Below are 12,967 nucleotides of genomic sequence, written 5' to 3' on the forward strand. Positions count from 1 at the left end.
GAGGCTGGCCGGATGGTGTCGGGTGCATGGCGGTCGGTTACATCTGAAATGTAGGAATGGTCTATGTGGAATGTAGGTCAGCAGATCTCCCGGGCAGGGGGGTGCTGCCCCTCCTCGTTAGAAGAGGACGTATTTAATTTCTTTCTCCTTTCCCTCACGTCCCCTTCACTTATCCCCGTTCCCCCTTCCCGTCCTTGTTCAGATTCTCTGTCTGAATCCATGAAGAAGCTCCGAGAAGAAGGACCAATCATCAAGGAGATCGGGGATCTCATGCTTTCTCGGGTAGGGCTGGGAGAGCTACCAGGATGGTGGGTGTGTGGGGGGGGTCTCCCTGTCTCCTGGCGCAGAAGGCCAAGGGGCTGCGCAGTGAAATGAACAGACGGCACCTTCAAAACCGATAAAAGGAAAGACTTTTTCACTTGCTATGTGATTAGCCTGTGGAACTGCCTGCCACTGGATGGTGCTGAGGCCAAGAACTTAGCAGGGTTCAGAGAAGGACTGGACATTTCTGGGGATAACAAGACTATCCAGAGTTACTACAGCTCATGCGAACAACTTACGCCTTCCTCTGACGCAGCTAGTACTTGCCACTGCCAGAGACAAGCTCCTAGGCCCCTGGGTCTTCGGGGCGAGGGGGTCCCGGGCAGTGCTGAGGGGCTGACAGCTCAGCTCTGGTCCTTTGTCTTTCCCCGCCCCCAGTTCGACGGGCCGGCGCGGGAGGAAATCCAGCAGGTGGCGGCCGATTTCTGCTCGTACCAGTCCATCGCCCTGGAGCTGATCAAAACCAAGCAGCGCAAGGAGACCCGCTTCCAGATCTTCATGCAGGTACCGCGAGCGCCGCTGCCCTCTTCTCCCCCGGCCTCCCCGGCTGGGACTCTGGGCTGCTGCCCAGTCTTGTGTCCCCCCCCAGGGATGAGCTGCCAAACTAGTAACAACAGGTTCCCTCCTCCTCACCCCACGAGGGGGTCGTGCCCCCCCCGGGACTCCTGCCCCATCCAACCCCCCACGTTCCTTAACGCCCCCCCCCCCGGGACTCCTGCCCCATCTCCCCCTTCCCTGTCCCCTGACTGCCCCCTGCCGCCCCATCCAACCCCTCCTCTCATTCCTGATGGCCCCCCGGGACCCCTGCCCCATCCAACCACCCCTTCTCTCTGTCCCCGACTGCCCCCCACCGCCCCATCCAACCCCTGCTCCTTCCTGACTGCCCCCCCCCAGGACCCTTGCCCCCATTCAATCCCCCTGTTCCCTGCCCTCTGACTGGCCCGACCCCTATCCACCCCCCCCCCACAACCCCTCCGAACTCCCCTGCCCTCTTCCAACACCTCCTCCCTGCTCCCTGCCCCCTTACCGCGCTGCCTGGAGCCGCTGGGGCCGGAGGGAGCCGCTCGGCCGGGGCCGGACTGGGCTGCGCCGCGCCTCCCTGGAGCCCTCCTCGCGCCCCCGCCCTAGCTTACCTGCCTGTTGCTTGTTTCAGGCTTCCCGCGAACAGCTGATTCACGGGAAGCAGGGGGGAGGGGGAGGAGAAGGGGGGCAGAGCGGGAGCGTTCGGGGAGGAGGGGGAAGTGAGCTGGGGCCGGGGGCGGGGTGGACAGCTGCCAGAGCTTTTGTTAAATTTAGAAGTCCTTTTAGAACCGGTTGTCCCAGTTCTAAAAGGGCTTCTAAATTTAACAACCGGCTCCTGCGAACCGGTGGGAACCAGCTCCAGCTCACCACTGGTCCCCCCCACGCGGTGGCTGCAGCGCTGTCTCTCCCTCCATCTCCCCCCATCCCAGGAAGCCGAGAGCAACCCGCAGTGCCGACGCCTGCAGCTCAAGGACCTGATCATCTCCGAGATGCAGCGCCTGACCAAGTACCCGCTGCTGCTGGAGAACATCCTCAAGCACACGGACGGTACAGGGGGCGGGGGGGGGCTGACAGCATGGCCACGTCCCCTCCACGCCCAGCAGAGGGGCTGGGCTGCGGCTCTTCTCCCTGCAGGGGGGACTCCATGGGGCAGGGCAGTGGGGGGAGCTTGCCTTGCTGATGGCCGCCAGGCAGGCAGGGGGCTTTAGCCCACGGAACTCAGCAGCAGCCCTTCCTCATGGCCCAGATGGGCTTCGGCCCAGGGCGGGGCTAGGTGGGCGCCTGGGAGCCGACACGGCCATTGCCGTAGCCCTGTCTCCCCCAGAACGGGAAGCCCAACTGGCCTGCGCCCACTGCCCTCGAAATCCAGGGCGTTTCGCCCCGGTGTGAGACAGAGAGACCAGAACTTCCAGCACGGCCTCGCCCCCCTGACGCCCTCTGTCCGCCCGCAGGCGGGACCCCGGAGCACAAGAAGCTGTGCCGCGCCCGTGACCAGTGCCGGGAGATCCTCAGGTACGTGAACGAGGCGGTGAAGCGGGCGGAGAATCGGCACCGGCTGGAGGCCTACCAGAAGCGCCTGGATGCCACGTCTCTGGAGCGGACCAGCAACCCACTGGCGGCCGAGTTCAAGGTACCGCCCGGCTGGAAGCGAGGGAGGGGGGGACTCTGTCCTGATTTCCCTGCATCCCCAGCCGGGGAGAGCCAGCAACTAACCGTGCCTTCCCCACTGTGCCCAGAACCTCGACCTCACCTCCCGGCGCATGATCCATGAGGGGGCTTTGAGCTGGCGCATCAGCAAGGAGAAGACGTTGGGTACGTACCTCCCAGCAGGGCCAGTGGCTGACACGTCCCTCTGCCTTCAGTCCAAAACCCCCACCCCCGAGAGCCCCCCAGGACCCTGGTCTCCAAGGAGCTGCAGGGGGGAACTCTATTAGCTGCTAGCATTAGCAGGCTTTTATCCGCTGGGAATCCTCCACTAGAGGGAGCCCCGATCGCACCATTCTTCCCCAGCAGGGGTCAGCTTTCCGCCTTCTCGACTGGCCCCCAGAGAGCCGGGGGTGGGGCGACGCAGCAGGGCAGGACAGAGCGTGGGGATCTAAGGTGGGGGGGACTTGTCTTCCGGCCTGTGTGTTGCTCCCTCCCCATCAGCCCTGCAGAGGACGCCGAGGAGCCAGTTAGTCCCTGTTCTCTGACTGGGACTGGGGAATGGAGCCCATGGGAGTTAGGCGCCTGAGTTCTTTTGACTTCCAGCGAGAGTCTGGGGCCAAAGGTTTGCAAATTCCCGCCTAGGGGCGGATCTGGCCTGTCCCTTAGTGCTCACGCCAGACGGGTCACCCTGGGGCAGCCTGGCTCCCGCGTCACCGTAGAGGGGGAACCAGAGGAGCTGGGTGACCGGGTCTGCGTCCGGCCTGTGCAGATCTGCACGTGCTGCTGCTGGAGGACCTCCTGGTGCTGCTGCAGAAGCAGGATGAGAAGCTGGTGCTGAAATTTCACAGCAAGACGGCGCTGGGCTCCTCGGACACCAAGCAGACCTTCAGCCCCGTCCTGAAGCTCAACTCCATGCTCATCCGCTCCGTGGCCACAGGTAGCGAGCGGGAGAGGCCCGGGGGTGCTCTGCCCAGGCGGGCGGCTGGCGTGGGCATCGCTGGGGAGGGGGAATCTCGTCTCCCCCCCGGTGGGGGCGTGGGCATGGGAACAGCTCCGAAGCAGAGCCCTGTAGGCTGTGGTGCCCGACCGTTCCCTGTAGCGTCCCGTCTCTCCTCTGTGCAGACAAACGAGCGCTTTTCATCATCTGCACCTCGGAGCTGGGGCCCCAGATCTACGAGCTGGTGGCGCTGACGCCCTCGGAGAAAAACACGTAAGGGTGTAACGCCGGGTGGAGAGGGAGGGGCTGTGGGACGTTCCTTGGGGCATTGGGGGGATGAGAGGAGTCCACGCACCAAGGTAACTAGCATGTCCTGGGGCTGTGGTGGCAGGGGGCTGCAGGTCGGGAGTGAGGGGCACCCGCAGAGCTGGGGAGGGTGCCCACAGCTGGGATAGCAGGGGGCTGTGGGTCGGGAGTGAGGGGCACCAGCAGAGCTGGGGAGGGTGCCCACGGCTGGGATAGCAGGGGCTGCGGGTCGGGAGTGAGGGGCGTCGGCAGAGCTGGCGGGGGCAGGGCCGGACTAGCAGGGGGCTGTGGGTCGGGAGTGAGGGGCACTGGCAGAGCTGGGGGTTAGGGTGCCCTCCCCTTGGTGCACCCATCTGTGTGAGGGGGTGGAGCTCTGCGGGGGGTGGAGCCGAAGCCATCGGGTCTGGTCTCCAACCAGGCAGCAGCCGGTGGGTGCCGGGGCCGTAACGCCCCCTCTCCTCGGCCTGGCAGGTGGATGGAGCTGCTGGAGGAGGCGGTGCAGAGTGCCATGAGGAACGCCACCTCCCCCCCCAAACGCAGGGCCCGGGAGCTGCCCATCCACAGGCCGGCCCCATCCAGGTGAGCAGCGCCACCCCGGGGGCGGGGCAGGGAGGGAGGGAGGGAAATGGGGACATCCTGGCCGCGGGGCCTTTCAACAGCCACAGCAGGACCCATGGCTAGGCCCTGGGGTCTGGCCTGGAAGCTCAGGCTGGGGGGCAGCAGGGAAGGGGGTGGAGGTGGGGCCAGGTCTCGGAGCACTTGGGGATTTTTCTCCAAGGCCTGCCCTGGCTGAGCCGGGCACAGATCAGACTCAACCCCAGCCCTAGGCTGGCTCACAGGCCATGAATAGAGCCCTGCGAATCTCACGCTGCCTTTTAGATCTAGAGGGACCCAGGTTCGATTCCCCCTGAGGCTGGGCGGCTGCCCTGGGAGACCAGCCCAGGGGCCACGTGTCTGGAGGCACCGGCCTCTGCAGGGCTGAGTCCCTCCCTGCTGCTAGAGCGGCTGGTGGCTCAGAGCTGTCGGTAATTAAGGCCCCGATCCTGTGGGTGAAGTGAAGCCTCCAGCCAAGTCAGCCTTGCTCCACGGTCCCGCTTTGGCCCCCGGCTGCTCGGCGTGCCCTGCCACTGCCCATGTAACTCAGCTCTTGTCCCCGCCAGCCTGGTGCTGCAAGACCCCGACGTCTCCCCGATCCTCTCCCAAGCCGACAGCTCCGGGGCGGAGGTGGATGATGTCTCTTCAGGTGAGCTCCCCTCCCAGCTGGGGCGCCCCCCACTCCCTCTGCCCGGGGGCTCTGACAGCCAGCAGCTTCCAGCCGTCTGCTATGGGGCCCGGAGCAGCAGCCCATATGTAGGTGGCACAAGGGGAGCATGTGGGGTGATAATGGGAACCTCCTGTGCGAGGATCTAGGTGTCTGACCGGCCCCACTCCAGGATCCCAGTTCCCGCTGCACACTCGGCTCACTCTGATCTCCTTGTGACGGGCTGGGGGCCAGCCCCCAGCCACTCCCCCCACCCCCGTCCTTTCTGGGCCTGGCCCTCCGCCGCTGCCTAATCCAAATGCCCCTCTGTGATCTCTCGCCCCTGCCCAGCGGATGACAATCCCACCGACTTCCTGGGCAAGGGGAAGCATCCGGTGCTGCCGGAGGAGCCGGAGGCCGAAGGCAGTGAGGAGGAGGAAGAGGGGGAGGAGGCGCCGGCTGCCCCTGTGCCGGCACAGAGCTCTGTGGAGTTAGATGAAGCTGGAGCGTCTGAGGCCCCGGGGCCCAGCATGCGCCTGTCCCTCCCGGGACTTGTGTTGACAGAGGGACTGGCCGAATCAGCCCTGGAGGACGGTGAGTGAAGGCTGGGTCGTGATGCTGCCCATGGGGGCCCATCCCTGGGGAGAGAGGAGGGAGCGGCTTCTCTGAACCAGAACCTGGGTTTGAGCCGTCCCCGTCTCTTATTTTACACACACTCACTCTCTCTCTCTCTCTCTCTCTCGGCTCAGCCGTCTCTAGCCCAGTGCGTACAGAGGAGCAGGGGGAGGCTGAGGGGTGTGGCGCTGAGCTGGGAGAGCAGGGGGTTGTGGGTCAGGATTGAGGGGCACTGGCAGAGCTCTGGAGGTGGGGTTTGCCCTGTGCCCGGTTCGAGCTAGTGCTACCAGCCCCTTCACTCTCCCAAACCAGTCGGTGCTCTCCCCCCGAAAGCTGTGGTGAGAAGGTTGCTTGGAGCCCAGGAGGGTTTCTCTGCCCCGTGGTGCTCTCGTACCCCATCGGGCCAGCTGTGTCCAGACACGCCCCTTCCGCGGGTGCCCCGGGAGATCTAGAATCAGACCAGGCACTTGGTTCCCATTGGGGGAGCGCCTGGCGGGGCTCTGCAGCGCCCCCTCTGGCTGAGCGAGGAGGTGCATGCGTCGGCGCCGAAGCCAGCCTGCATCCAGCCCTCCGGGTGGGGGATTCCCTGCCAGGGCCCGGCCCAACCTGCTCGTCTTCTCTCCCCCTCCTAGTGGAGAACCTGCGGCATCTGATCCTGCGCAGCCTGCTGCCCTGCCGGGACCCGGAGCCTGAGGACGACCTGACCCCCACGCCCTCGGTGGCTGGAGGAGCCACGCAGCCCTGGGACTCGGTGCTGTCCAGCCAGGACTCAGGCTGCCAAGAGCAGTCGATGGAGCCCTCAGGGCAGGGCGGCCCCACCATGGACAGGGCTGGTCTCCCGGGCCACTCGCTCAGCGGCAGGACGGAGACGGAGACGGAAAGCCGGCCGAGCGCGGGGGATGTGGAGGAGCCGGGCTGGAGTTCGGACGGCGGTCGGGAGGCGTCCCAGGAAGTGGAGAGACCCCCAGCTGCGGAGGGGCAGGGCGGCTACAAAGTGGTCCGGAAAGGTAGGGGGAAGGCGGGGCCTCCGGGGGGGTAGCTCCTCTCCAGGCTTCAAGGGCTGTTCCCTGCTGTTGCCCCCGGACCCTTCTCCGCGGGGTTTGGCTACCAGGACAGCAGCCGCTTTGCATGGCCATCTGCTGGGTCAAAGCCGCGTGGACTCCAGCGGACTCCTGTCCCCCAGCCGAGGGCGGTGGTTCCCTTCCCCTCTGTCCAGAGGAGTGTTCGGCGAAGGGCTGGTAAGTGAGAGAGCCCTGGGGGTACGCGCCAGCTCCTGACCGCTCGGATGCGCCATTGATTACAGCATCCATCAGACCCTGGAGGCCCCAGCCATGAGTATCAGCTGTGATCCCTGGGGCGCCGTCCGGCCCCGTCTCCTGGGGCCCGGGGGCTGTGAAACCAGTCGTGTCAGTGACTGGCTCCTAGGGCAGCCGCTCTCCTCCTGGCACTAAACCCCTGCCCGCCTGGTGATTTGCATGAGATCTGCCACCCTTGGGCTGCTGCAAACCCTCTCCTCTCTCTGTCTGGGCACAGCTGGTGATTGGGTTCTGAGTCCTTCAATCAATCAATTTCTCTCTCCCCCTCTCCTCCCCCCCCTCGACATTTTCTCTTCTTCCCTCCCTGCTCTTTTCCCTGGTGTCTCTGCACAGCTGAGGTGGAGGGCACTAAGGATGCCACGCCCTTGGCAGACAGCAGCCAATCAGAAACTGAGTTGCATGAAGGAGGCGGAGCTAATGTAGATGGTAAAGAAAAAAAACAACCCCTTTTTCCTCTTGGGCCCCGAGAAAGGCTAGAAAAGGGAATCGCAGAGGGAGTAAGAGAGGAGGCAGGGGAGAGGCCGCTGTCCAGGCCAGGGGCGGCTGGGAGGCAGGACTCCTGGGTTCCATGCCCAGCTCTAGGAGGAAGTGTCCTGCTGTGCAACTGGGCAGGTCCTTTATGGCCTGGTCCCGTCCTGGTTTCATCAGGAGTTGTTTGCCTGAGAGGCGACTGTAGTAACTGGCTCGTAGGTGGCAGGTCAAGGCCGAACGCTGCTCGCCTGTATGAAAATGGCTCCCTGCACGTACCCAGAGCTGGTCCACCAGCTTCCCTGTCTCAGATGAGTCCCTGCTCGAAGTAATAGACTTCAACTCCGGGACGGCGTTCGACTCGGTACCGCTCGACATTTGGATTGAAAAGCTAGGACGATGTTCATTAAATGGATTAAAAACTGGCTCACTGATAGATCTCCAAATGTAACTGGGGAACTGTCACGGAGCGGCACAGTTTCCAGTGGGGGCCCACGGGGATCAGTTCTTGGCCCTGCGCTCTTTAATCCTTGACGTGGCTCAGTTTGGCTGAACAAGGAGAAGGTTAAGAGGAGACTTGATGGCGTCTACAGGCACCTACACAGGGAATGAATATTTAATAATGGGCTCCGCAGAGAGGGGTCTGACATGAGCCAGTGGCCGGAAGTTGAAGCGAGACAAATTCAGATTGGAAATAAGGCGTCAGTTTTTAGCAGCTGGAGCAATTGGCCGAGGGTGGTGGTGGATTCCCTGTCACTGACCGTTTTTGAATCAGGGATGGGAGGTTCTTCTAAAAGCTCTGCTCTGGGGCATTATTTGGGGGCGGGTCTCTGGCCTGGCTATGCAGGTGGTCACAATGGTCCCCTCTGGCCTGGGACTCCGTGAATCTGTCTGGATGCAGAGAGGGAGCTGGATTCGCTACCTGAATCCTGGCTGAATTTTTCAAACCTGGGTGCGGAAAGTGACGCACCTAAATCAACAGTGAGCTAGTAATGGATCAGGGGGTTGCTTCTGCAGCGCTGCTGGGTGAGGGGGGGATGCATACCCCCTCTGGCACATCAGGGCACTCGTCGAAGGGTGGAATTTTCAGAAGCGCCCGACTCGGCCTCAGCCCCACTGCCTTTCGAGGCTGGTTAAAGTTCTGAATAACTAATCACCTGAATTAACTGTTGCCTCCTCTTCCCCAGCATTTTTCAGGCATAGATCTCCAAACGCTTCACCAGGGAGGTCGGCATCTTTATCCCCATTTGGCAGATGGGCAAACTGAGGCACACGGCCATGAGGTGACTCGCCCCGGGGTCACCCAGCAGGCCCATGGCAGAGCTGGGGTTAGAACTCTTGAGTTCCAGTCCAGGGCTCTATACACTAGGCCACGCTGCCTCCCGGTTTAGGCACCGTCTGTTTTGAAACCAGGACTTGGGACTTTTGAAAACGTTGCCTTAAGAGCCGAAAGCAGACAGGGCTAACGAGGAGGTCTCAGTGATGTCAGTGGGCTTTGAACCAGGCCCTGATTTTGAACATATCGGCCCTGTAGGTTTCTACAGGGAGCTCAGAGTCCCCTGGGTACTGGACTGACAGGCTAAGCAGCTTTTCTACCCCCTCTCCTGTAACGCAGGGAATTACTTCTACGTCAGCATGCCCGCCGGCCCCGCAGAGTCCTCCACCGAGCCCCCCGCTCCCAAGCCGCCAGCGAGCCCCGTGGAGCAGTCCCCCAGCCCGCCCCGCCCCGCCCTCGGCTCCCAGCAGCACGACCAGGACAGCACGCCGGGCCCCGGCAGCCTGGATGGGGCTCCACCCCCCGAGCCGCCCGCCCCCAGCCTGGTGATCCAGGACGTTGACATGATCTTCCGGACAATAGAACAGCTCACGCTGAAACTCACCAGGCTAAAGGTGAGCGGGAGGTGGGGAGCTGTCATGGGGCGGATCGGGGGGGACTAAGATCCTTTCCATTGAGGGCCGGGACTGGCTCTGCCAGGTGACGGGAGCAGGGAAGAGAAGCTGCATCTGGTGCCACAGGGTGGGGAGCCAGACCCAGGTAGGGTAATGCCCCGCTGGAGCCCAGAGTGGCGAGGGCACCAAGGCCCTGTTACACAGCGCCGGGCAGTGCAAGGGGCTTTGGCCAAGCAAGGAGCCGGTGGGGGGCCAGGTGAGACAGCGCTGGTGTGCACCTGGGATGTGCAGAGGTCTGACACCAAGTCAGGCTGGGGCCCCCCCGTGCCCACCGGCTTGTTTCTCTCCCGCTTGGCTCCTTCAGGACGTGGAGATGGCCCATCGCGAGTTGCTGCGGTCTCTGGGAAGAGGTTCGTCGGCTGAGACCACCCCGGTGGGGGTCACCGCGCTGGAGATGGGCCGGTGGCCGGAATGCCCGCCCAGCCCTGCCAGCGATCGCTGCCCCTCCCCTGCCCGGCGAGGCTGCGGGCCCCGGCAGCCAGCGAGCCTGGTAAGCGGAAGGGACCTCGCAAGCCCCGTTGAACGCACCCTGAACCCCTTGCCCGGACCTGGAGCTGCCCCCACTGTGCCTGGTTGCCATAGCCGTGCTTCCCTTCGCTTGGTTCTGGGCCACTCACTTTCCTGGGGGCCAGCTGCAGGGCCGGGACCCAGCAAATGCTAGATGGGTGAATGAAAGTGCCTCGTGTTAGAGGAGGAGATTGATAGAACAGGCATCACAGACACTTGGTGGAATGAGGATAATCAATGGGACATTGTAATGCCAGGGGACACAACATATTGGAAGGACAGAACAGGTCGTGCTGGTGGGGGAGTGGCACTAGATGTGAAAGAAAGCGTAGAATCAAATGAAGTAAAAAGCTTAAATGAACCAAACTGTCCCATCGAATATCTATGGATAGTAATTCCATGCTCGAATAGCAGTAGGGATATATTACCGGCCGCCTGACCAGGACGGTGCTAGTGACTGTGAAATGCTCAGGGAGATTAGAGAGGCTATTAAAATAAAAAACTCAATAACAATGGGGGATTTCAACTCTCCCCATAGTGACTGGGTACATGTCACCTCGGGAAGGGATGCAGAGGTCAAGTTTCTTGACACCTTAAATGGCTGCTTCTTGGAGCAGCTAGTCTAGAACCCACAAGGGGAGAGGCAGTTCTTGATTTAGTCCTAAGTGGAGCACAGGATCTGGTCCAAGACGTGAATATAGCTGGACCTTTTGGTAACAGTGACCATAATCTAATGAAATGTAACATCCCTGTGGCGGGGAAAACACCACAACAGCCCAGCACTGTAGCATTTCATTTCAGAAAGGGAACTACACAAAAACGAGGCGGTCAGTGAAACAGAAATGAAAAGGTCCAGAGACTAGAGTGAAATCCCTGCAAGCTGCGTGGAAACTTTTCAAAGACACCATAATCGAGGCTCAACTTAAATGTATCCCCCAAATTAAAAAACAAGTAAGAGAACCAAAAAAGAGCCACCGTGGCTAAACAACAAAGTAAGAGAAGCAGTGAGAGGCAAAAAGGCGTCCTTTAAAAAGTGGAAATCAAATCCTAGTGAGGAAAATAGAAAAGAGCATCAACTCCAGCAAGTGAAGTGTAAAAATCTAATTAGGAAGGCCAAAAAAGAATTTTAAAAAGAATTAGCCAAAGACTCAGAAAGTAATAGCAAAAAAATGTTAAGTACATCAGAAGCAGGAAGCCTGCTAAACAACCGGTGGGGCCACTGGACGATCGAGGTGCTAAAGGAGCACTCAAGGACAATAAGGCCATTGCGGAGAAACTAAATGAATTCTTTGCATCGGTCTTCATAGCTGAGGATGTGGTGGAGATTCCCAAACCTGAGCCATTCTTCTTAGGTGACAGATCTGGGGGGAGGGATAGCTCAGTGGTTTGAGCATTGGCCTGCTAAACCCAGGGTTGTGAGTTCAATCCTTGAGGGGACCATTTGGGGATTTAGTGTGGGATTGGTCCTGCTTTGAGCAGGGGGTTGGACTAGATGACCTCCTGAGGTCCCTTCCAACCCTGATATTCTATGATTCTATGATCTGAGGAACTGTCCCAGATTGAGGTATCATTAGAGGAGGTTTGGGGACAAATTGATAAATTAAACAGTAATAAGTCACCAGGACCATATGGGATTCACCCAAGAGGTCTGAAGGAACTCCAATGTGAAATTGCAGAACTACTAACAGTAATTTGTAACCTATCATTTAAATCAGCTTCTGTACCAGATGACTGGCAGACAGCTAATGTGACGCCAGTTTCTAAAAAGGGCTCCAGATGTGACCCCGGCAATTACAGGTCGGTAAGCCTGACTTCAGTGCCGGGCAAACTGGTTGAAACTATAGTAAAGAACAGAATTGTCAGACACGTAGATGAGCATAATCTGTTGGGGGAAGAGTCAACATGGTTTTTGTAAAGGAAAATCATGCCTCACGAATGTACTAGAATTCTGTGAGGGGGCCAACAAGCATGTGGACAAGGGGGATCCAGGGGATATAGTGTACTTAGATTTTCAGAAAGCCTTTGACAAGGTCCCTCACCAAAGGCTCTTAGGCAAAGTAAGCTGCCATGGGATAAGAGGGACGGTTCTCTCATGGGTCGGTAACTGGTTAAAAGATAGGAAACAAAGGGTAGGAATAAATGGTCAGTTTTCAGAATGGAGAGAGGTAAATAGTGGTGTCCCCCAGGGGTCTGTTCTGGGACCAGTCCTATTCCACATATTCATAAATGATCTGGAAAAAGGGGTAAACGGTGAGGTGGCAAAAATTGCAGATGATACAAAACTACTCAAGATAGTTACGTCCCAGGCAGACTGCGAAGAGCTACACAAGGATCTCTCAGAACCAGGGGACTGGGTAACAAAATGGCAGATGAAATTCAATGTTGATAAATGCAAAGTAATGCACATTGGAAAACATCATCCCAACTATACCTATAAAATGATGGGGTCTAAATTAGCTCTTACCACTCAAGGAAGAGATCTTGGAGTCATTGTGGATAGTTCTCTGAAAACATCCACTCAAGGGGCAGCAGCAGTCAAAAAAGTGAACAGAATGCTGGGAATCATTAAGAAAGGGATAGAGAATAAGACAGAAAATATCACATTGCCTCTATATAAACCCATGGTACGCCCACATCTTGAATACTGCGTGCAGATGTGGTCGCCCCATCTCAAAAAAGATATATTGGAACTGGAAAAGGTTCAGAAAAGGGCGACAAAAATGATTAGGGGTATGGAACAGCTTCCATATGAGGAGAGATTAATAAGACTGGGACTTTTCAGGTTGGAATAGAAAACTAAGGGTGCATATGATTGAGGTCTATAAAATCATGACTGTGAAGGCCAAGACTATAACAGGGTTCAAAAAAGAACTAGATAAGTTCATGGAGGATAGGTCCATCAATGGCTATTAGCCAGGATGGGCAGGGATGGTGTCCCTAGCCTCTGTTTGCCAGAAGCTGGGAATGGACAACAGGGGATGGATCACTTGATGATTCCCTGTTCTGTTCATTCCCTCTGGGGCACCTGGTCTTGGCCACTGTCGGAAGACAGGATACTGGGCTAAATGGACCTTTGGTCTGACCCAGTGTGGCCGTTCTTATGATGACCTGGCCCCATGCCCTCCTACTTGCCAAATC

General features: G+C 59.2%; 1 protein-coding gene across 1 annotated transcript in view; it reads left to right on the top strand.

Moving 5' to 3' along the window:
- ARHGEF11 (Rho guanine nucleotide exchange factor 11) overlaps positions 1-12,967 on the top strand; it is a 43,714-nt gene that overhangs the window by 30,453 nt on the left and 294 nt on the right. The window contains exons 29-42 of the mRNA XM_065420405.1: positions 203-282; positions 700-825; positions 1,773-1,890; positions 2,295-2,473; positions 2,580-2,655; positions 3,260-3,427; positions 3,613-3,700; positions 4,205-4,312; positions 4,894-4,976; positions 5,325-5,567; positions 6,221-6,595; positions 7,238-7,330; positions 8,988-9,262; positions 9,627-9,812. Coding sequence (XP_065276477.1) covers positions 203-282; positions 700-825; positions 1,773-1,890; positions 2,295-2,473; positions 2,580-2,655; positions 3,260-3,427; positions 3,613-3,700; positions 4,205-4,312; positions 4,894-4,976; positions 5,325-5,567; positions 6,221-6,595; positions 7,238-7,330; positions 8,988-9,262; positions 9,627-9,812 — 2,198 coding nt within the window. The remainder of the gene's footprint in view (positions 1-202; positions 283-699; positions 826-1,772; positions 1,891-2,294; positions 2,474-2,579; positions 2,656-3,259; positions 3,428-3,612; positions 3,701-4,204; positions 4,313-4,893; positions 4,977-5,324; positions 5,568-6,220; positions 6,596-7,237; positions 7,331-8,987; positions 9,263-9,626; positions 9,813-12,967) is intronic.

This window comes from Emys orbicularis, chromosome 20 (assembly GCF_028017835.1).
Source record: "Emys orbicularis isolate rEmyOrb1 chromosome 20, rEmyOrb1.hap1, whole genome shotgun sequence".
Classification (NCBI taxonomy): domain Eukaryota; kingdom Metazoa; phylum Chordata; order Testudines; family Emydidae; genus Emys; species Emys orbicularis.